The following is a 24,937-nucleotide window of genomic DNA, read 5'->3' on the forward strand; positions in this document are numbered from 1 at the left end:
ATTGATGTGGACTCAGTCAGCCATATGGTCTGTTTTCACACTGTACAACACTATTATGGGTTCATCTAATGGACTTGATTACAATCTACTGTAGTGCAGAGTTGCTGGTCTGCCAAAGGTACATTTTTAGATAACGTGTTCATCAAAAGTTGTGTCTATCTTTTCACCGGCACTCTGGGCAAAAATAGGTGATTTAAAGTTGATGCCCTGGCCAAATTTATCCCTCAATTAACTGAACTAAAGGACTTTTACTGGTCACTATCCTTCTGCTCTTTTTTGCGACATTCTGTGCTCACTTTAGTTAATGCAAGCACGTTTTAACCATTCCTTGTGACTTCTCCATGATACAGAAGGGATTAAGAGTGAGATAACTGACTGCGACTGCAATGCCAGTGAATAATTATAAGGTTATTCTGGAAATGATTGCATTACACCACACTGCTGCCATGGTAGGAATGCGGGGACTGAGCTGAAGTGACTGTCATTGCGATCATGTTTGCATTTTATAAGCTTTTAAATTATAGAAAAAGAGCAATCAATAATTGCGAAACTAAATCTTGAAGACAGAATGCAATGCACTTTGAAAATCTATGAGAGAGACATGAAACCAATGACAGCAATTTTCAAACAGCTTTTTCCTCCATTAATTGAGAATATTGTGAGAATCAGTTGGTAAAAATTCTATGAAGACTTTAAGAGATGTACAGCTCCCAACCACATCAGCTACTGCTTACAATTGTTTTGGACCATTTGTCAGTGGAAATTCAGACCTCTACAAATGTAAGGGCAGGCCACTAACCTGCAAAATTCCATCTCTTTCCCCTCAATCCCTTACTGACCTAAGGACATTTTAACTATTTCAAGGTTTTATGTCAAGCAGAATTAGCACCTTCCAAAATATTGACAGCAGTTAAGTTTCTTTTGACAGTGCACCATTGCAGAACCTCGGAAGCACAGCAGTTAGTGCGACACTATTGCAGCTCGGGGCGTCAGAGTTCAGAGTTCAATTCCAACATTATCTGTAAGGAATCTGTACATCATCCCCGTGGAATGTATGGGTTTTCTCTGTGGGAATTCTGAACCTAAATTATGTATTATTTTTATGTTTGAAACACAAAATATCAATGATTTAAGTTTTATTTTAGTTTCTAAATGTTCACGTCTTGATGATCTTTATTATGTTTACACATATGAAAGTTTAGCTTGCAGAGAGTGGAATCATTTTTAATCAGTTGCTGTTCACCAGTTTTAAATACATAGTTTTTTTTGCTTGAATATTTAGTTTTGAAAAATATGATTTACAAAGATTAATGATTTAAACTTCATTTAAACTTCATGATTTAACACTCCATTTTTAAACTTCAAAACCTGCTGAGGGCTAAGTATGATGCAAATAAATGAAACAGAATTTAAACACATTGCTCCTCACAAACTCTGACTTTAATGAAAAAACCTAGATGGAAAGAAGGATCATATACAGCGATCTGCTAGAACTCTGCAATACAGTTGTTATGTTTGTTCTTTAACAAAGACAAATTTCAGGTGGATTTTTATGCCAGCACATATTTATTTACAGTACATGACTTCTAGCTCAACACTGAGTGGGTGTGACCAGCTCACCAACGTCACTCCCAGTTCTGAGAGAACTGCCTGCATTGCCCACTGGGAACTAAAGGTCTTTATTACGTACACACATAATAACACATCATCTCCCTTTAAAGAAAACAAACACAATGCTATGACCTCATAAACCTGAAAGAAATAGAATGCTTTCTAACAAAGATATTTACATTAACTTCAATTGTAATGAACAAATACAGTCCCTTATTCACTCATCAATCTCTGTAGTAGTTTAATAATTCCTTTCGGTCTACTATTTGTTTCACAGATGTTTTGCTTTCATTTGCTGTGTTAATACTGGTGTCTTTTAGGGAATTCTGATCAACATGTTGCTTTCTTTCACACGCTTCTGCCAAGACCCTATTTGTTTGTCTGCGTACTTGTTCTTGCCATGTGACCATAATTCACTTCACATGCCTTATAATGGAGTCCTGGACGACATCCATGTGATCAGTGAGTCTTTACGCAAGTTCCAATTCATTCTGTCTCAACTCACTCTGTTTCAATTCACAGAGCTCCGTCTGTAACCTGCATCTCATAGATAGCTACTCTCCCCGTTGGTCTGTTTTGATTTGGCGCTGTTGTTCTCACCTTGGGGCCTGTGTAGTCTTTCCACCTTCCTTTTTACATTTCCGCTTCAACTCTGGAGATGATCATGGAAATATTCTTGATTTCCAGTCTTTAACTGGAATTTGATGAGAGATACATTTTGAACCAAGACTGGCAACTTCTTCATCATAATCACCCTGTTTAGCACTAGTATCCTGACTGTCATGCTGATGTAGCTGGTAAAGATGTCTATGGAAAGTGGAATACTTGTGCTTCTCTCGTTTAACTGGAAGACACATGGTTTTTCGAGTTGCATCAGGTAAGCATCCAAGCCTCTCAAAGTCATCTGTGTACTTATCTATGAATATTGCATGATCATTTTTGGTCTGCAAAGTCACTACCAAAACTCTTTCCTTTGGGTTGAGCTATTCACATGCACTCAGACTTAATATCGGCTATACTCTCTTTTCTACTATCTGTAGCTGTGCTTTTAGATGCTGCCCTTGTGCTTGAAGGTAAATATACGGCCCCCTTCTATTGGAATGTACTCTCGTGTAACCTGTCATTTTTAACTTCACTGCATAAATCTTGCTCTTAATTTGAGAGTCCTATAATCATAGATGGATAACAGATTTACCTGGGCTCTGGTGTCAAGCTTGACTTGAATTATTGTCTCACTCACAGTCACTGGAACAATCCATTCTGTTTTACCAACACCGGCAGTCTGTAGACAATCCACAAAGACTTCCTCCATTTCCTCAGCAAATGTGTGCACCTTTTTCTTGGTAGCCTCAGCTTTGCAGCACTTTGCAAAATGATTCCTTTTCCCACAATTATTGTAGGACTTTCCATAAGCAGGACGCTTCCCTGGGATGTGCCTGGTTTCATATTTGTAGTCATTGCTGTTTGAGGCTACCTCTTTGCTATGCTGCTGCTTTGGCAAATATATTGTGCTCTGCCCCACTGCTTTCACAGCGTGCACTGTTGTTTCTGCCTTGTGCAGCTCCTTAGCTTGTAATAGTGTGGTCTCTCCTGCCCAACACATACCCACACCCTTTTTCTGTATTAAATCTTTTCCTGAGCTCTTTAGTTGAAGTTCCTCAAACTATTTTGTCTCTCAAATCTCCAAATTCATAGGTCTTACTAAGTGTGTGAAGGTCAGCTAAGTATTGGTCAAAGCTAGCACATTGTTTCTGGTCACAGGGAAAAGACTGTATATCTCTCAAAAGTGATGCTTTTACTTGGGACAAAATACTTCTCAACTTTAGTCATCTGAGTATCCAATGAGAAGGTTGTTCCATCAATTTGAAAGATCTTATAGATATCCAAAGGTTCTTCACAAATTACAGGTAAAAAGATAGATTCTTTTGATATTTCATCCGCCTCTAGGCTTCTAATCACTGCTAAATATATAGTGAATCGCTGTTTGAAGCATTTCCAGTTAGATTGTATAGGTAAAATGTGTACGTGCTTAGCTTATCTATGTAGAATTTTTAGGTTTTCAGGTGAGTGTCTCTTGATGATTTCAGTGAACAGTGGCAGCTTCAGAACACAACATGCCCTCTGATTGGCAACTTCTCTTTGTTGAAGCTGAGCATTTCTTTCTTAAATACTTGTGGTACATTTACTCTCCATGTTTAGTACTCATGCCAACTAGAGTACATGGCTTCTAACTCCACACTGAGCGTGTACAACCAGCTCACCAACATTACTCTGGGAACTGAAGTTCTGTATTAGGTACACATGTAATAACACAACAGCGACAGGATCCCATGGTGGGAAATTTCATATCCCAGTCAGTGTAGCACCTGTACTCTCCTCTCTCCAGCAGTTACTGACATCCTCTAAAACTAGGATGCTTATAGAAAACCCGGGCACCACAAGCACTTGGCATGATTGATTCCATGGTAAGGGAAGCAATGATAAAGCTGCATTTATCAGTGCATTCCATCATCTGTCCACCAAGGTTTGGCTTTTAACCATATAACCATATAAAAATTACAGCATGGAAACGAGCCATCTCAGCCCTTCTAGTCCATGCCGAACACTTACTCTCGCCTAGTCCCACCGACCTTCACTCAGCCCATAACTCTCCATCCCTTTCCTGTCCATATACCTATCTAATTTTTTTTTAATGACACTTTTCATTGATTCTGATTTTGTATAAACTACCTGTGGTATTCAAATAGAAAAAAGTAAGTAATTTGATAATATGGAATTGCAAACTTGTCAGGTGGACACAGCAGAAAGGAACTGCAAGATATAATTAATCTCATATGATTTATTGTGGTTACAAGTATCAGTGTGAATTTGGTTTTCTATGAGTCCATTTTTGATTATGCAAATGGAGGAATCAAGAACTTTCCCTGTTTTGGTACATGATTGGATACATTTCTTTGAAAATTTTGTAGATTGGTTCCCAATAGATGCTATTGAAATATAAGAAGTTTACGTGCTAAAAATATCCCATATTGCAAATGATAATGAGACTGAAATAAAATAAATGGGTGTGTTTCAATTTATGTAAAATCTATAGCTCATTTTACATGCCTCCTCATTCTTAATGACTTTGATGAAAAAGTCAATTGGAAATATTCAAAATGTTCTGTCAGCATTTTATCGTGTTGTCACTCCCAGCAAACAATTTTAAGTTACTAAAAAAGGATGCCAAAATAATTTATTTTATATATAGCAACATTAAACTATGGAAATAAATTACTAATTTGCAACTGTCTGGAAGAAATTTAGAGGGCAATTTTATACTTATGTAACCAAGCAATTTAAGTTCCTGTTCCCACTAGGCATTGCAAAGCAATATAAAATCAATGCAACCAATGCAATATCAGATCAATATTCTGTCACAGATTGTCAGAAATTATAACCAGCATTTTTCCACCACTCATCATTTAGGAAAACAATGGGGTTATGTAGAACAGATCTTTTACTTTCATATAAAGATGACATAGAATACATTAGAGTAAATATCTGTTAGAACAGATGGAGCATCAAAGCTTATAGTTTAAGATGAGAAATGAGGATAAGGGAAGCTAGTGTTATTAAATAATCTTCAGAAGCAATGTGCTTCTATGGTATGATATTTGCAATTCCCTGGTTGTGATCTCTGGATTGCTACCTGTGTCATGTGCTTCTGAGGCTAGGAACAGGGAGATTATACATTTTAATAAATAGCTAAGGAACTGGTGTAGAAGGGATGGTATAAGGTTTTTGGATCATTGGGCTCTCTTCCAGGGAAGCTGAAACCAGTACAGAAGACACGGTTTGCACCTGAACTGGAGGGGAACTAATATCCTAGCAGGTAGGTTGTGTCTAACCAATCTTATAGACTTTGCCAAGAATGTTACCAGAAAAGTTGATGAAGGCAAAGCAGTGGATTTTGTCTATATGGATTTCAGCAAGGCATTAGACAAGTTCTCACATGTGAGGTTGACCAAGAAGGTTCAGTTGCTTTGCATTCAAGATGAGGTAGTAAATCATATTAGACATTGGTAAGATAACTTGCTCATCCCAGAAATTAGCCAGGTAAATCTCAAAGTTCAAAGTACACTTATTATCAAAGTATGGATACCACACTGGGATTTGTCTCCTTATAGGCAGCCACAAAGAAACAAAACCCAATAGAACTCATTAAAACAGAAGACCATCAAACACTCAATGTGCAAAAAAAAAGAAAAAATCATGTAAAAAATAAAAAAGTAAGCAAATAACATTCACTACTAAAGTTCACAAAAGTGAGTTTGCAGCCAAGAAACCAGTCCAGGAGCCCAGTAGTTGTAGGTCACAGCCTTAGTTCAATGAAGAGATGAGTAAACCTCGTTCTACATTGAGCTGAACACTAACCCATCCCTTGCCTCTGGCCCATTGCTTAAATCAGCCAATTATTGGTTGGTCCCTCACTCTTGGATCTGGGCCCTGGTACTTCACTATGCTCTCAGGACTGAGCCCCACCACTGCTGCAAATCTGCTTCACTTCAATCTGCTGCTATGAATTGGCCCCTAGTCTGCTCCAGCATTGGTTTTTCCTCACTCTCAGGCCTGGGCCCTGCCACCTTGATTCATCCACACACGCCATTCTGCAACCGTCCTTCCCCTTCAAGAAGGACCACACCGCAAAATTGTCAGGTTATACCGACCATTCAAAGTTCAACTCTGAAAGGAAAGTTACAGGCTAGTGATCGCAGTGATCATTGTCCAGAAAAAGTATGACCAATACAGTAGTTAGTAGATCTGTTTGTAGATCCTCTCTTCCATAGATGCTGCCTGGCCTGCTAAGTTCCTCCAGCACTTGGTGTGTGTATCAGTAATCTAAATTCATTTCAGAATTCGAAGTAATTGAGGTAATGAAAAATAAATAAAATAAATGGCTTTAAGTTTTTGGTTTCAATGCAAAAATGATGTGAGCAAATTTAAATGCTCCTAACTTTGAAAGGTTGAGTAAAAACGTTTTGAATTTTAGTTGATTATATACAATTGAACTTGCCTGTTAGACATCAAATAGTTAACTTAATCTGGACCCTGGTAGCATTTCATGATTCAGATATACTGATGTGCAAAGCACATCATTCATGTATGAAGTGCTTGGCAAACTTTTTGGCTGTGACCAGCAACATTTAATTCTACTTTTTCCTGAATTCACTGTTGTGAAACCAACATGCAGACAGACAATGAAATATATTGTAGTCTTACTGTGTCGAAGTCAAAGCACCACTTGTCCTTTCATTGTCATCAGCGCTCATTTGCTTTTGTATTAAGTACCATGCTTTTTAAATAGATTCCCAGCTTGGTTGATGTAAGAAGGTGATTTCTTGGGAATTTTCAGAATACTAAGAGAAGCTGATTGGAAGAGCGAGAGAATTGGCTTAATTGTATTGTAGAGTTATGGGGAAGGTCATAGAGACTCTATGCTGAACACAGGCCATTCAAAAGTGATGACGGGGCACACTGGGTGATCAAAAATGTGTAGCTCTCTTCCAAATATGGCAAATGTTAATTGTTAATTTTAAATCTACGATTAATTTTTTTATAGGTGGAAAGCTTGATTCAAGTTCAAGTTCAAATTTATTGCCATCTGACTGTACATACATATAACCAAATAGAACAATGTTCCTCTTGGTGCTCGCAGAAAATATATATCACATACAGCTGAATAAAACACAATATTACCATCAATAAGTTAATAAAATATAATTCAAAATGCATGTTGTGAACAGCACAGGGAAACTGTGAAGGGTACAGCTCCCTGTCTTACTGAGAAAACCTTGGTAGTGGCAGGATATTCATTAGTTGCACAGCCTGAAGGAAGAAGCTGTGACCCAGTGAGCAAATCCTAGTCCTGATGCTCCTATAGCTCCTTCCTGATGGTAGTGGGTCAAAGAGATGGTGAGTAGGTGGTAGGATGAATCTTGGTATATGGAATTAGGTTGTAGATCAACCTTGTGTGATTGAAAAGGGTTTAAGGTTGATTAGCCATCTCCTGCTCCTTTAATACAATGTTGCCAAGAGGTGTAGTTTGTGATGTACTTGTGCATATAGTGAACTGTAAACAGAGAGCTTTGGAGATTTTGTTATCAAAGGAGAGAGGACTGTGGGCGGTAGCCATATCTGTGCCATGGCTCCTGACACAAAGTGTCATAGAACAGTATAGCACAAATACAGGCCCTTTAGCCCAATGAGTCCATGCCGACCACTGTGCCCAACCAGCTAGTCCAACCTTTCTGTATTCAGCACATATCCCTCTAAGCTCCAACCCAATATGGACATTGAAGCGCTTGTCAAGTTATAATATTATAGCTGCCTCAAACATTTCCTCTGGAAGCCATTCCATTCACTTGACACCCTCTGCATGAAAAAGTTGACCCTCTGGTCACTTTTAAAGTTTTTGCCTTTCAAACTTAAATCCATACCCCTTAACAGGGGAAATGAGTGCTACCATTCGAATTATCTATGCCTCTCTCTCTTCATCCTCCTGTGCTTTGAGAAGTAAAAACCTACCCTGGACAGCTTGTCATTATAACTCAAGGTCTCTAGTCCTGGAAGAATCCTCATAAATCTTTCTACACTTTTTCCAGGTTAGCCATGCCTTCCTTATAACAGACTGACTTAAACAGTACACACTGCTACTAGTGCAGCCTCACCAATGACTTATACAACTACATATAATGTTGCAAATCCTATACTCAGTGGCTTGACTAATGAAGGCCACATGTTAAAGGTCTCTTTTTTTTACCAACTTGTCTACCTGTGACACTGCTTGCAAAGGACTATGTATTTGTACTCCTATGGCAACTATGTTCTATTACACTCCCTAGTGTCCTGCCATTCATGGTGCAAGTACTATGCTGGTTTGACTTTCTGAAATGCATCACCTCACATTTGTCTGCATTGAAATTCACTTTCAATTTTTCAGCCTAATTCCACAAGTAATCAAGATCCCCTTGTCATGGATGATGACCCTCTTCACTATCAACAACACCTTCGCACTTCATGTCATCAGCAAGTCTTTGCATCCAAATTGTTTGTATAGCTAATGATTAACAAGGGTTCAACACCAACCACTGTAGTGCAGCACTAGTCACCAAACTCCATTCTGAGAAACAAACTTCACCTTTCATCCTCTGCTTCCTACCTCCGGGACAATTTTGAATCCATGTAATTATCTCTCTATAGATTATATGGAACCTAACCTTCCAGACCAGCCTACCATGTGTGTCCTTGTCAAAGGCCATTCTAATGTCAAATAAACAACATCCACTGCTTTATTCTCAACTATGGTTTCACCTACCACTTCATAAACTTCAGCACACCTTTCCACCCACAAAGCCATGTTGATGCCTCCAAATCAGACTTTGTCTATTCAAAAACTGTCCATCAGAATTCCTTCCAGTTAACTTCCCCACTGCTAATGTCAGACTGATGGGCCTATAGTTCCATGGCTTGACCTTGCCATCCTTATTAAAGAATGGAACAACATTAGTCACCCTCCAGTCTTGAGAATTCTACCAGTGGCTAATACTGAAGCAAATATCTGCACAACGGCCTCCACAATTTCTTCTCTAGCCTCTTACAAAGTCCCATGATCCACACAGTCAGACCCTGGTTATTTACCTACATTTGTGTGTTATAAGACTGCAAATTCCTCTTTCCTAGAGATATGCATGTAAACACAGAATAGAAATATTCATTAAAAATCGTTCCCTTTTCCTGCAGCTCAAGAATAGGCAACCCTGCTGATTTCTAAGGGGACATATTCTGTCCCTAGCCACCCTTTTATTCATAATATAGATGTAGAACTTCTTGGTATTTTCCTTAATCTTACCTGCTACATACATCTCATACTTTCTCTTTGCTCTCTGCCCTACTGATTTAACACTTAAGAGTGTTATTAATCTTTTTATAATCATCAAAGGATTCACTCATCCCCAAAATTCTAAAGCCAATATATATTTTTTTCTTGTTCTTGACCAGAGTCTTGAAAACTCTTGTGAGACAAGGTTCCCTAAACTTACTAAGTTTACTCTTCCTCCTAATAGGAACATGTTGCTCCTGGACTCTTGATGTCACACTTTTTAAAAGCCTCCCTCTTGCTACTTGTTCCTTTCCCTTCACCAGGCTCACCTAATCACAGCTAGATCCTGCCTAATCCCACCAGAATTATCCCTGCTCCAGTTTAGGACCCTGACCTGTAGATCTGCCCTATCGTTTTCCATCACCACCTTAAAACTAATAGAATTATGGTCACCAGAGCCAAACTGCTGTCTGATTGCCACTCAGGTTACATGCCCTATCTCATTCCCTAAGAAAAGGAAGACTATTGCGCTCTGTAGAGTCAGCCCTTCTACATGTTGTTTCAGGAAACTTTACTGAACATATTTCACAAATTCCATCCCATCTAGGCCCTTGACACACTGGGTAGACCAGTCAATGATTGATGAAATTATAATCTCCCACTAATACAGATCTAATATTCAAACAGCTAAGAGCAATTTCACTACACACCCTGAAGTTACACCTGACAATTGGGGTATCTATAATTCAGCCCCACTAGAATGACCCTCCCCTTCTTGTTTCTAAGTTCAACCCATATAGCCGCACAGGGCGATTCCACCAAGAATGTCATCTTTAAGTACTGTTGTTACCTCCTCACTTATCTAAAAAGTAGCAGTACCTTCTCCATGTACTTTCGTCATACCTGTAGCACCTGTATCCTGGAGTACTCACTGCATACGTATGTCTTAATTTGGTTCATACAATCTCTTTATATGTGTTTTTCATGATAGCATAAAAAATGGCAGGAAGCATCATGCGTGGCTAAGCTCAGCTCCAATGCCACATTCAAGTTTGCTGATGACAGCACTGTCATTGGCTGAATCAAAGGTGGTGATGAATCAGCATATAAGAGGGAGATTGAAAATCTGGCTGAGTGGTGACTTAATAGCAACCTGTTCTCAACGTCGGCAAGACCAGGAGCCAGTTATTGGCTGAAGCAGGAGAAAGTCAGAGTTCTCACTGGGGGATCAGAGGTGGAGAGGGTCACCAACTTTAAATTCCTCAGTGTTATAATTTTGGAGGATCTATCCTGCGCCCAGCATGTAATTTCAATTATGAAGAAAACAGAACAGCACCTCTACTTCCTCAGAAGTTTGCAAAGTTTGACATCTAAAACTTTGACAAACTTCTATAGATGTGTAGTGGAGAGTATATAGACTGGTTGCATCACAGCCTGGTATGGAAACACCAATGCCCTTGAAAGGAAAATTCTACAAAAAGTAGTGGATACAACCCAGTCCATCACAGGTAAAGCCCTCCCCATCATTGAGCACATCTATATGAAATACTGTCACAAGAAGGCAACATCCATCATCAGAGACTCCCACCACCAAGGCCATGCTCTCTTCTCACTGTTGCCATCAGAAAGAAGACACAGGAGTCTCAGGACTCACACCACCAGGTTCAGGAATAGTTATTACCCCTCAAACATCAGGCTCTTGAACCAAAGGGGATAACTTCACTCAACCTCACTTGCCCCATCATTGAAATGTTCCCACAGCCCATGGACTCACTTTCAACGACTCTTCATTTGATGTTCTCAATATATATTGCTTATTTATTTGTATAATTTTTTTTAATTTTTGCATTTGCACAGCTTATGACTTTTGCACACTGGTTGAATTCCCAAGTTGGTGCGGTCTTTCATTGATTCTATTATGGATTTATTGAATATGCCCACAAGAAAATGAATCTCAAGGTTGTATGTGGTGACATATATGTACGTGATAATAAAATTATTTTGAACTTTGAACTTTTGAACATGAAAACCTTTCCTTTAGGTGAAGATTCTTGTGTGGGATTCTTTGTTACTGCGTATTCTGTAGTTTTCAAAGTTGTTCTCAATGTATATCACCCTTACTAACATATATGTAAGATTGCAAAAATGGAGAGGAACAAGAGACACATCATCACAATTTGATATGCATCAGATAGGATTGACATTTTATTGTGCTTTAGAATTTGTCATCATTTGAAAATATACTTTGCAAAAAGGAACTAGAAGTCCCTCATGCACTTGAAGGACCCAACAGTTGAGTTGTAGCCGCCCCAGTCAGTATATTTCCTGTACTCTCCAGGTCTCAGGAAGTACTGTCGGCCTCTATAGCTGGGTTGTTCATAGAAGATCCAGTAACCATCCATCACCTGACAGGAGTGGACGTCACGGTAACGGAAACGATCATAGACGGAGGGACAGTCGTCCATGAATTCCATCATCTGCCCTGCAAATTCAGGCCTCTCATAAATCCTCATCCTGTAGGTGCCCCCTCGGTACTGGAACATAAAATACACAACATTCAAGCTATTGTAGTAAGTACATGTGTGTCTCACATTAATTACAATTCCATGGCTCCCCAAAAAGAAATCTGAAATACAGCAACACAAATCTATCAGCAGCGATCAAAAGTTCTTCAACAAAATTAAGAAATGGAGTATTGATCATTCATTGTTTTGTAGTCTCCTACCATCATATTGATCACTGAATAGACAAAGCTCTAAGGCATTTATGCATATTGTGGTCACAACATCGCAACCAAACATACATTACAAATGAAGATACATCAGGATTGTTATGGGTAATATTGAGCATCTTGCGCTCCAGCTTTCAATTTGACAGAGAGAAGCTAAAGTCAGATGTATCAGTACTGCAGCGGAGTAAAGGGAATTACAGAGGCATGAAAGCAGAGCTGGCCAAAGTTGATTGGAAGGGGTCACTAGCAAGGGTGACAAAGGATCATCATTGGCTGATCAGAAAACACAGGATAGATACATCCCAAAGAAGGAGAAGTATTCTGAAGGCAGAATGATGTAACCATGGCTGACAAGGGAAGTCAAAGCTAACGTAAAAGCGAAAAAGAGGGCATATAATAGAACAAAAATTAGTGGAAAGTTAGATGACTTGGCAATTTAAAAAAAAACAATAGGCAACTAAAAAGCCATAAGGGGAGATAAAGAAGAAATATGAAGGTAAGCTACGCAACAATGTCAAAGAAGCTACCAAAAGTTTTCTCCAGGTATGGAAAGAGTAAAAGAGAGTTGTGAATAGATATTGGACCACTGGAAAATTATGCTGGGGAAGTAGTAATGAGATAAGGAAATGGTGGACAAACTGAAGAAGTATTTTGCATCAGTCTTCACTGTGGAAGACAGTAGTGGTATGCTGGAAGTTTGAGAGTGTTGCGGTGCAGAAGTGAGTGCAGTTGTCATTACACATAGTTTTTCAGCATGGAAGTGAGCCATTCAGCCTACCCCGTCTACGCTAATTATCATTTCTGTCTATACAAATCCCACTTGTCTGCATTAATTCCATAATTATTTCATTCAAATACCTGTCCAGATGACATTTTAATATCACTACTGTTCCTGCCTCCACCACTTCCGGATGCTCATTCCAGATAGCAACTGCTCTTCATGTTAAACATTTACCCTTTAGCACCATGTTAAAACTTCCTCCCTCTCATCTTAAACCTATGCCTTCTAATTTTGGACACTCCTATCAGCCTTTCCAATATCTCCATATAACTCAAACACTCCAATCAAAGCAAAATCTTTGTGAATCTTTTCTACACCCCCTTTAGTTTAATAACAGCCTTCCTATAGTGTGGTGACAAGAACAGGACACAATGCCAAATACGGCCTAGTCGATACATTGTACAAATATACCATGATGGCTCAAGATTGTATTCAAAGCCTAGCTGATAAAGCAAGCTTGACATCTACCTTCTTCACGATTCTATCTAGTTGCTTTGCCATTTTCAACTTCTACTTCAGGGTCTCCCTGTGCAACAATACTCCCCAGGTCCCTATCATTCACAGTGTGTCATCTGCATCAATTTTGTATTCAACTGGCTAACTCACCCTGGAGTCCACGTGATCTCACTCTTCAGACCAGCCTACCATATGAGGCCTGGTCAAAGGCCTTGCTAATGTCCAGGTAGATAATATCTACCATCCTGCTCTCATCAATCATCTTGGTCACCTCTTCAAAAACATCAATCAAATTTGCAAGTCATGATGTCCAATGCAGAAAGCCGCACAGACTATCGCGAATTAGTCCTTGCCTGTCCAAAATGCAGGTGCCTCCTGTCACTCAGAATCCTTCTGAATAATTCTCTCGCTACTAACTACTGGCCTGCAGTTCCCTCACTTATTCCTGAATCCCTTCCTAAATAAAAACACAACATTATCTGTCCTCCAATCTTCTGGTATATCACCTGTACATGTCAAAGATACAAAAATCTCCTCCCTTGCTTCCCATAACACCCTACAATACAACTGCCAGTGTACAACAGATGTATCCATCTTTAACATCCTTCTCTACATTAATTATGTTATGAATGTACCACAACTCTGAGGGGCCGAAGGGTGCGGGGTACCCCCCTCCTTTGTGAGAATTGCAAGATCACTATTGAGTCAGTTCAGGATACCCAGGAAATGAGAGAAAGACATGCAGAATCCACAAGACGTTGGAATGTGTCCTGGCCTCCGAAAGGCGGACCCAGTGATACCGGCTATTGTCTCTTGGAGACAGACTTGTGTATTGCATCCTGTATGATGCATCGAAGCCCCCAGGCAATGAACCGAGGGGGAGGTTGGTGGAGGGATTGCATCATCCCCAACCTGATTGACATCTGAGACCCTGTGAGTCAGGATAAAAGAGGGTCTGTGGGAACAGACGCACCAGAAGAAACGCTAGCGATCCCGTAATAGCGAAAGCCTGTGGGAAGGCCATGTGCGTCCGTTTCCATTTGCCCCGGAATCGATGTGCCTTTACCACGGAAGAACGGCTTTTAGCTAACAACGGGGAAATCAACTCCCAACGACTCTCGAAGGATTGACATCATAAAAGGTCTGGGCAAGTTTTAACCCGTCTTTCTCTCAAACCAGAAAGCTGCAGCTTGAATGAACTAAAGTGACTTTTATATTTCCATCAGACAATACATTATTCCCTAGACAACGATAGAGCTATTCCTTATTGATTATTATTATACCCACGATTTTAGATTTAGTATTGACGACGTATATTATCTGTATGTTTGCATTGATATTATTTTTGTGTATTTTTATCAATAAGTACTGTTAAAAATAGTACCATCAGACTTCAACGGACCTCCCTATCTTTGCTGGTAAGTGACCCAGTTACGGGGTATGTAACAATTATAATCAATAGTAGCAATCAAGAGAAACATTCACTTAAGACCTAGCCTATTTTTGGATTAATATGCTGACTCTCAAGGGAACTTACTTTCTCCTTAGCTACCCTTTTGCTCTTCAGAGCCTAAAGAATCTTCATTTGATTTTCCTTTGTCTTATATGGCAGGTATATCTCATGGTCCTTTTTACCATCTTAATTTTCTACTGAAGTGTACACTCATATTTCATGTGCTGCTCAATGGACATGTTTGATCCGGGATGCAAATTGGACATGCTTCATTCTTTATTCCTGATTAGACCCCCAGCATACCTCATCAACCAAGGTTCTCTAATTTTGCCAGCCTTGCCCTTCACTCTAATGGGAACATGCTGGCCCTGAATTCATGTTATATCTCGTTTACTATTCTCCCACTTGTTAGATGTCCCTTTCCCTGCAAACAGCCCTTCACAGTCAATCTCTGAGAGTTAGCCTTCCCACAGTTTATGATTTTCTATCTCCTTGATCTACAAATCTATGCACCAGTTGTGCCTATTGATAATTAACAACTGTTGTAGGAAAATCCAGTAGAGGATAGAGATTATTTCTTGCTTATACTAATGACATTTGTTGGTTCAAACCACATTTCAGTCTTATATCCTATAGTATGGATTCATCACCAGAACAGGAAATGAGAATGTCAAAACTAATCACGAAATCAATCCAGGAAGTTTTTTAACAATAAGTTAATTGCTTGAGACTGAACTACACAAACTAACAGAACATTGTTGATAAACTAACTTACAAAATGTTCACCATAATTTCAGACTGAAGGTTAAATTGCTCACCTCTGGATAGCTGCGACAGGACTTGACACAGTCATTGAATCCCATCCAGCGCTGGTAGTCAGGATACTCTCCCCTGCTCAGGACATACTGGTATCCCATGTAGTTGGGTTTCTCGTACAACACCCACCAGTCACTCTCAACACGGATGGAGTTACATCGGCTGAAGTAAGGGGAGAGGTCGGCACAGTCGGAGCTGCACTCATAGTGCCGACCCTGGAAGTTCCTGTCCTCGTAGAAGATGATCTGTGGGGGATTAAATGACACAGGTAAGCAATCAATTTCTTTACCTGATGAAAACACTATCGGCAAATCTGAAAATAATATGATACCTTTCCCATGTTGAACTGCACAGTGGAAGAGCAACCCTAACACAACACTGCTTCATCCAGCTCGGTATTTATAAGCTGAAGCAAAATGCCACAGTAGGAAATGCTTTTGTTATTCTAATAATTACAGCAGTATATATCAGCAAAATGGCCAAGTTAAAACAAAAGCTATTGACACCGTAGACAAAACTCCCTGATTCAGGATTTTACATGACCTCTGATTCTTTTCATTCTGCTTTGATGCTGTTTTAATTGTTCTGGGCCACAAACAAATGTTGACGCTGCATTTCTGTGCAGGCCAGTCACAGCACTGATGCTGCCGTTTTTTGTTTTATCTTTGCATTTTACTTTGCTTCTAGGATTGTTATCTTTCTCTCTTCGTAGTTGCAAATTTATTCCCTGACACAAGGGACACAGATCTAAATGTGTTACTCAGGAGATAATCTTCGTTGGAGTTGCCTCAATTTAGGTGGTCCATATTTAAGAAAACAGATGCCCCTCTTTAACCATGAATCGAGGTTTTATCCGTAAGCTTCATGGTCAAGATTTATCTTTAAGACAACATCACTAAAACTGATTGTACTACTATTGTTATTATTATTATACTGATCATTATTATACCAAGTGACACATTCATAATAACTGTGTGTCTGTGATGCTGATGGAAGTAAGTTTTTCTTTGTATCTGTGCAGACATGTACTTGTGTATATTATAATAAACTTGACGTTGACCATACTGTTCATTGGAGTTTCCTGTTCCTAAATTGTTTGCCATCTTTGCTGTGTTACCCTTCGCAGATTTCTTCACGGTCTCTTTTGGGTAATCCTGACGAGCTAAAAGGTAAAAAATAAGCAGCCATTCCTGATTTGAATTATTAATTGATCTATTTTATGTTTTTGGTGCGTTACTACCATTAATTTCTCTCTATGTACATAGGGCACAGGGGTTGTATCTCAAAAGGAAAAGAAAATTATAAGTGGAATCGGTGCTTATTTTTTATCTGGTAGAGATGTTTAGTCAGGTGTTGCCCAGGAAATGTGGTTTTCTGATTGGGAAACATTTCCACTTGTAATTTCAGTGTCCAAATATTTCAGTCTGGCCACAATAAATTACTCAGCTGCCAATCATACAGAACATTTTGCAGCAAAAACTGCAAAGTCTGGACATCCAAAATAAAAACTAAAAATATTGGAAGCTCTTAGAAGATCAGACAGCATCCATGGGAAGAGAAACGGAGTCGATGTTTTGGGTCAATTAGGAAAGTTTGAGCAAACAGGGGCTTTTCTCTTTGGAGTGAAAGGGATGAGAAGTGACTTGATAGAGGTGTACAAGATAATAAGAGGCATAGATAGGACAACCAGCACTTTTCTCCCCAAGCAGAAAGAACTAATACAAGAGGGCATAATTTTAAGGTGATAGGATGGACGTATTGAGTGGATGTCTTTTTTAGAGAGTGGTGCTTGTATTTAAAATCCTAAAACAATGTTTGTATTGTTTTAGTCAAACACAGTCAAATTGCACTTCCAAATACCTGTCTGGGAGAATTATGTGTACAAATACTGTGTCATTATGGCTCTATATGCTCCTTCCCAATGTGTTAGGTTCAGGTCTGTTTTCAGGTCTCTTTAAGGCTTCTCTTGTTTGTTCACATTCTGTCCCAGTGTCCCAGCTCAAGTTGTCATTTTTGCCTATTGGTCTTGCATCCTAGCTGTCTAGATACACAAGCCTGAGCAGTACAATATGGAGAGCAAGCTGTTTCCCATGTAGCAAGCTCCTCCACTCCAAGCATCTGATGAACCCAAAGAAACAGAAGAGACCGATACATTTTGGTACCAGCAGTGTCACGGGTATGGTCAGTCTGCATTGAACTCAATGTAGGACTGCTGTAGGGATTCCAGCTCTGGACTTTTCCCTCAGAGTTTACTCCCGAAGCCTTCCCCAAGAGTAGGTGTAGCCGCAAGGCAGCGAGGGTTTGAGATCAGAGTTTTCCTTCTCCTAGATGAGCTGCCAGTCTCTGCTAATGAGACCCATATGCCCAAAGTGACTGGTTTTAAGGCACCAGGAACCCGCCTTTGCCCCTTCTCCTGTCACAAGAAAAGCTTCTGCCGGGCTTAGTAGCCACACGTGAGGTCCAGGAGCTGGACTTGGTTGTCAGAGGCTTTTTGAGGCACATGCCAGTGGGAGTATTTAATGGGTAGTGGGAGCTTCTCCCCATTACCACTCCTGACCATAGCAACCTTAAGGAACCCTATATGACAGACCAAATAAAAGTCAAGGCAGTTGTACTACTTCTTATCCAGCATGAGTTAGCAAATAGTCTTAATTTTGACATCAAAGAAAAAATTATCAAACTGAAGTGGCTTCATTTGGGATTAATTGTGGATTATATCTAGTTGCTTTTCTTTCTTTTTGTCTTTTCAAAACTCTTCCATGGAACAACTTCTCCTCACCATCAGATATCTGAATGGTCCACGAACCCATGAGCACCACCTGTTTATTATTTATTGTAACTCATAGTAATTTATTGACTTGTACTGTACTGCTGTCACAAAAAAAGAAAATCTGTTATTAATAATAACCCTGATTCTGATTCTGATTCCCTTATTCATTTCTGTTCAGCAACGATGGAAGAGCCGTGATTTAAATTCAGGTCATTACTCTGTAATTACTTTAAATTCAAGAGAGGAAGGTGCTAATAACTGCCTTCCCAGTTCTCTCCACTTACAGAACTGCTAAGATCTCTGGATGGGATGCGCCATTAAAAGAGGCCCTAGACCGGGGGTCGGCAACCCGCGGCTCCAGAGCCACATGTGGCTCTTTTACGTCTGTGCTGCGGCTCCCTGTTGCTTTGGGAAATAATTGGTCAGTATTTAATTAAAATGTATTTTATGTTAGTTTGTTAGTTTTTGAAATGTAATTCTAAATTTGAAGATTATGGTGACCTTGTACAATCTAAATAAGACGTTGTGGCGACCCATTTCCTGGCACATTGGAACCGGCTCACAATTAGCCAGCGTTCAGGCTAAGGGAGATAGCCTACGGGGGTTTGTGAGTACATGTCTTTTGCAGCATCCACGCCCATGGGGGGGTGGGTTGAGGGAGGCTTAAAAGCAAGGCTGTTTAGTTCGAATAAAGCTATCTTTGACTGCAGTTTACTGACTGCGTGTAGCACACCGCTACAACGTGTTTTTATCGCTGGCTGTCCAGAGGGGAGGTGCTGAAACGCTTTGTCGCGTGTCTGGAAGAAGTGAAAACTTTCCTGGGCAGCAAAGGTCTCAACTTTCCTGAGCTGGAACAGCCAGAGTGGCTGGAAAAGCTACACTTCATGGTAGACATGACAACGCACCTGAACACGCTGAACACAGCTCTTCAGGGGTAAGGACGTACAGCCCTGCACATGTTGGAGGATGTTTTGGCATTCGAGCGCAAATTGACAGTGCTTGCCAGAGATTTACAGAAAGGCACATTGTCTCACTTCCCCAATTTGAGAGAGTTCAAACAAGGTCACGACATTGATAAATTCGGAGTATTTACATTCTGCAATCATCGCAATGCAAACATCGTTTGGGAAACACTTCTGTGAGTTCAGAGAGGAAAAAAACACATTATCCTTCCCGGTCACTCCCCTAAGCATCGATCGATCCCTACTGAATACGACTGCATTGTCAGGTGTGAGTCAACCTGACCAAGTATGATAAATATTTTAATTGCCTATTATTTTACATATATTCATATGTTTTCATTGTTCAGTGAAATAGTCCTTTTATTTTTCAGGTTGACAGCTGGCTGACGTTATTTTTGGTTTGCTGCTGGCGACAAATTTAAGTTTGGCGTTTTTCATAAATACAAGAAGGACTCAAATAGACGTTGAGTATTTTACTTAAAAGTAACCTTCAACCCAACGTCTTTTTTTCGGAGTTCAAAATGTTTTTGTTGCATGCAGAAATGTAATTTCGTTTTCTCTGCAGGAGTTCATCAATTTCATAAATGCAACACATTATAGTTTGTTTATACATAGCATAAAGGCAAAACAAAACGTTGTATGCAGTATTATTTCATTTTAAATGTCAAACGGGTTTTGCGGCTCCCAGTGTTTTCTTTTCTGTGGGAAACGGGTCCAAGTGGCTCTTTCAGTGGTAAAGGTTGCTGACCCCTGCCCTAGACTGTGGTTGCAGCTTATTTAGTCCTGTGCTCACTGTGTAGATATAAAAGCAACAATGGTGGAGAGAATAAACGTTAATGATGGCTGAAAGAACGTTAATCAAACATTCCAGATGTTGAGATTTTTAAGTGTTATTAGAGTTGCTCTCCTCTGTCTCAGACCTGCATTCTGACTTGTAAATGATGGAGAGGCTATTGGATATGATTGTACTATAGAATACCAAATTTCTTACCTGTTCTTGTAAAGCATGGTATTGATTGGCTTGCTTGGTTAACTTCCTGGTTTATGATAACATCCTCTCGCGGTTTATAATAAAACGATTGAATATATTAAGGGGTGATGTTTAGACCCTTGTTCGGGATCGTGTTGCCACATGTGTGGCATGAATTCTACTTTCCATTTAGTAGTAACTCATTATATTGTCACTTACCACTTCCTTATTTCTGGGGCTTGTGCTTCATTGTTTATTAATCAAGACCCATGAACCCAAATCCTGCTTAGTAAAATCAAATCCTGAGTAGCCTAAATTCGCTTAATTAACTGAAGAGCTAATATCAGTGAAGCTGTCTGCATCATGTTGAAGTTCTTTCTGTTCACTAATGTACAGAACTTGGCATCATTCTCACCCCATCTGAGATACAATTGACTCTGGACTCACATTAACGTGGTTGAATTTTAACTGGCCTGGCAAACCCTTCAAACGGCTCCATGTACATACAGTAACTCCTATTAGCAAATGCAGTAATATATCTTATAATGTGAATGGTGACACAGGATTGTATTATGTTACATACAGACACCTTTAAAATTAAATATACCTTTAAGAGTTCATGCACAAGTCTCACTTCCAGCTTCTCAAAGGCATTTAGGGATGGGGAATAAATGCTGATCTTGTCATCAATTCTCTAGCTTCTGTGAGAGACTCTACTGTATTTTAAGTTATGAGAGGATCAGACATAAATGGTTTAATTTCAGTAAGTAAGATTGAGTGGAAACACAATCCAGGTTTTATTAAAACAGAGGCTTTAGTAATTAAGAAGGGAAAATGTATTAGGTTTTCGTGTACAATGAAAATCTGAAAAATTGGAAGATTTGTAATGTCCATAGAGGAGTAATTATTTAACAAATATAACCAATAGTATTTTGAATAGCTAATGTTTCTGAGATACGTCTTGAGTTGGAGCAATCTAAGGGTTCGGAGTATATGATATTACTGGAGATTCTTTGAGTGATTCTAAATATTTAATGTTAACTTGTGGGGAATAATTGAACCAATAATCCATTTACCGAGAAGAAAAAAATATTTAAATTAAAGGCTTCTGGATCTTCTCTTGATTCTTGATTACATTTCAAAATTTCTCCTTACAATTTATGATGAGCCATGGCGCTTTGCATAAATTATAACTGTGCTGTCTTTACGACAGTTATTTAGTTTATAATATTTTCGCTTAGTAATTCATTCAATAGTATTTTCTAGTTAGAATTAGAAGTGTTTAAAGTATATTCATTGCATGTAAAATATATCGGCATGCGATGACATCACATCCGGTTTCACCGCGTCTTGTGGGAAAATACCGGTTTGAAATTAGCGCGAGGGTGGGGGCTTACCACGAGGCTCACCTGAGCAGAAGTTGTTTTGCAGGCATGAGAAATCACAGTGAGAGCAACGCTTTTTCACCATATGTTAATGTGAAGAGTGAACAGTAAATGGTTAATCTTACTGCGATCTGGTTCTCATTGGCTCTGGTTTATCTCGACGTTAAATTCGGCGTTCGTTACACGCGAAGGAGAACGTTACAGTGAAAAAGCGGCATTATCAGGTGTTTCAAGTGCTGCAATGTCAGCTCAATCCAGCATCAAGTCGACGCCGCCCAGCGACAAGGGCAGTAAACCGACATCAAGTAAGCCCACCCAGGCGTTATCAGGTGTTCCAAGTGCTGCAATGTCAGCTCGATCCGGGATCAAGTCGATGGCGCCCAGCGACAAGGGCAGTAGAACGACATCAAGTAAGTCCACACAGGCAAGAGCCAAGGCAGAAGCTGCTAAGGTGCGACTGCGTTACGCCAAACAAAAAGCAGTTTTGAAAATGAAACTGGCCATCAGAGAAGCCGAAATCCAGAAAGAAGCCGAAAAGGCTGCCAGAGAAGCCGAAAGGGCTGCCAGAGAAGCCGAAAGGGCCGCCAGAAAGGCAGAAGCCGCCAAGGTGCTACTGCGTTACGCCAGACAAGAAGCAGTTTTGAAAATGAAACTGGCCACCAGAGAAGCCGAAATCCAGAAAGAAAGGGCCGCCAGACAAAGAGAAGCGGCCGCCCGAGAAGCCGAAATCCAGTTGGAAATGGCAAAAATATCGACAGAGTTGCAAGTGCTGCAGCTAGAAAGAGAAGAAGAAGCTGCCATGGCGGAAGCAAAGTACATAGAAGAAGCTGAAGGGTCGCGTGATCTGACCGCAGCAAGATCTACTTTAGAAAGGACCAGACTGGAACGCACAAGCGACTATGTACAATCTCAAATAGACAGGCAGGCTCGTCTCCCCTCTCCATACGTATTCGATAACTTCCCCAGCTACGAGGAACCTCAGAGGGTCACGATTGCATCACATCCATACGAGGAAGGAAATTTACCCTCACGGCTCCGTGATGAAGTCAAGAATGACAGAACCGACAACGCTCCTTCACCCCCACAACAGGACGGCGGGGAGGGAGAGGTTCACTCCAGGACAACAATTGTCAGCTCGAACTGTACAGAAGTTTGCGGTCAAACTCAGTCAAGCCGTTCTTGTTCCAAGATCTGCCTCACTGAGGTGTACCCTAAAGAAGCACAACAAGACATTACCAAGCGTAAAGTAACCGACGAGACGCTAGGTCAGTCAGTTTTCGTTCAAACCGAGCACGGAAACAAACTTGCACAATCAGCTCAAGATACCATTTCTTTAAAACCCAAAGACACCAAGGTCTTCAGAGATGAAGCAAATAATGGGGTTGCCCCATTGCCTTTCAGAGAACCACGCCAGCGCTCACCAGATAACAAAGAGCAGGCAGTCAAACGGTTCACATCCTTACGGAAAACCCAGAAAAGGAAACCTGAGATGCAGCAACGCACCTGATTGGCCCACGAGGTACTGTGCACCCTAATGGCAGAGGTCACAGCCATTATAAACGCACAATCATTCCTACCTGTGTCTTCTGACCCAGAAAACCCCTTTATACTTTCGCCATCAACGCTCCTTACGCAGAAGGCAGGAGCACCTCCTCCACCAGGAGACTTCTCAGACAAGGATTTGTACACAAAGCAATGGAGACAAGTCCAGGCTCTGGCAAATCAGTTCTGGCCTCGCTGGAGACAAAAATATCTACCTTTGTTGCAACAGAGACAAAAGTGGACAGAACCCCACAGGAATCTTCAAGTTGGAGACTTAGTCCTGCTCAGGGACAAGCAAATCGCCCGCAACAGCTGGCCAATGGCCAGAATCACTGCTACATTCCCTAGCGGGGATGGACATGTCAGGAAGATCGAATTGAAGACTACCGACCAAGGCGATGTGAAAATTTACCAAAGGCCAGTTACAGAAGTTATTCTACTTCTACCCAATGACTGATTAAGAGACTAAGTTTTGTACTCTGCTCATTGTGACCTTACGAAGGTCAAGCGGGGAGTGTGCTGTCTTTACGACAGTTATTTAGTTTATAATATTTTCGCTTAGTAATTCATTCAATAGTATTTTCTAGTTAGAATTAGAAGTGTTTAAAGTATATTAATTGCATGTAAAATATATTGGCATGCGATGACGTCACATCCGGTTTCGCCGCGTCTTGTGGGAAAATACCGGTTTGAAATTAGCGCAAGGCTCACCTGAGCAGAAGTTGTTTTGCAGGCATGAGAAATCACAGTGAGAGCAACGCTTTTTCACCATATGTTAATGTGAAGAGTGAACAGTAAATGGTTAATCTTACTGCAATCTGGTTCTCATTGGCTCTGGTTTATCTCGACGTTAAATTCGGCGTTCGTTACACGCGAAGGAGAACGTTACAATAACTCATCTAGAAAGGTGAGTTATAACCTTTCTAAGGCTGTGCAGGTAGTGGGGATAAGTTCCCACTATTATATTCTCCCAATAGTGTGCACCTCAAATAACCTCTGACAATCAAGTCCAGCTCCTGGCCTCCATGTGTGGCTTTGCTACTAAGCCTGGTGGAACAGTTTCTACAGGCAGGGCAAAAACTGGTTGCTTCTGGCAGATGAGGCACACCAGCCATGGCTGGCAGCTCATCTAGGAGAAGGAAAACTCTGATCTCAAACCTCCACTGCCTTGCAGCTGTACCCACTCAAGGGAAAGGCTTCGAAAGTAAACCCTGAGTAAAAATCCAGAGCTGGAATCCCTAAGGTGGTCCTATGTTGACTTCAACACTGAATGGCAACTCCTGTGATGCTGCTAGTCAAACTGTATCAGCCTCTAGTGTTCCTTTGGATTTATCAGCTGCATGAAGAAGGGGAGCCTACTATATGGGCAACAGCTCATCCACCATATTGTCTACTCTGACTTGTGTCATGGCTTGACCATCACCTTGAGATGTGGGACCCAACATCCTCCGGACAACGGAGGGCCTCAAACAGAACAGAAATATACTGAATGGTGTCTTACTATGGTATTCCAACACTTACTGAAGTAAGACTGATAAACCGATAATTATATCGAGATGGAGGCTTTGAAAAATAATAGCAAATTATCATCAAGTCAAT

The 24,937-nt window shown here is 40.3% G+C and overlaps 1 protein-coding gene across 2 annotated transcripts; it reads right to left on the reverse strand.

Moving 5' to 3' along the window:
- Positions 1-11,730: 11,730 nt before the first annotated feature.
- LOC132392731 (gamma-crystallin S-1-like) lies at positions 11,731-16,049 on the reverse strand. 2 transcript variants are annotated; one of them, XM_059967026.1, is made up of 3 exons: positions 16,041-16,049; positions 15,712-15,954; positions 11,731-12,006 (listed from the first exon to the last, which is right to left on the reverse strand). In XM_059967026.1, the coding sequence occupies exons 1-3, from the start codon at positions 16,047-16,049 to the stop codon at positions 11,731-11,733; spliced, it is 528 nt and encodes a 175-aa protein (XP_059823009.1). The 2 variants fall into 2 exon arrangements, with proteins under 2 accessions (XP_059823009.1, XP_059823010.1); XM_059967027.1 differs by having other exon boundaries at positions 11,731-11,999; positions 15,708-15,954.
- Between the last annotated feature and the right edge of the window lie 8,888 nt (positions 16,050-24,937).

The sequence above is a fragment of the Hypanus sabinus genome, chromosome 4, assembly GCF_030144855.1.
Source record: "Hypanus sabinus isolate sHypSab1 chromosome 4, sHypSab1.hap1, whole genome shotgun sequence".
Classification (NCBI taxonomy): domain Eukaryota; kingdom Metazoa; phylum Chordata; class Chondrichthyes; order Myliobatiformes; family Dasyatidae; genus Hypanus; species Hypanus sabinus.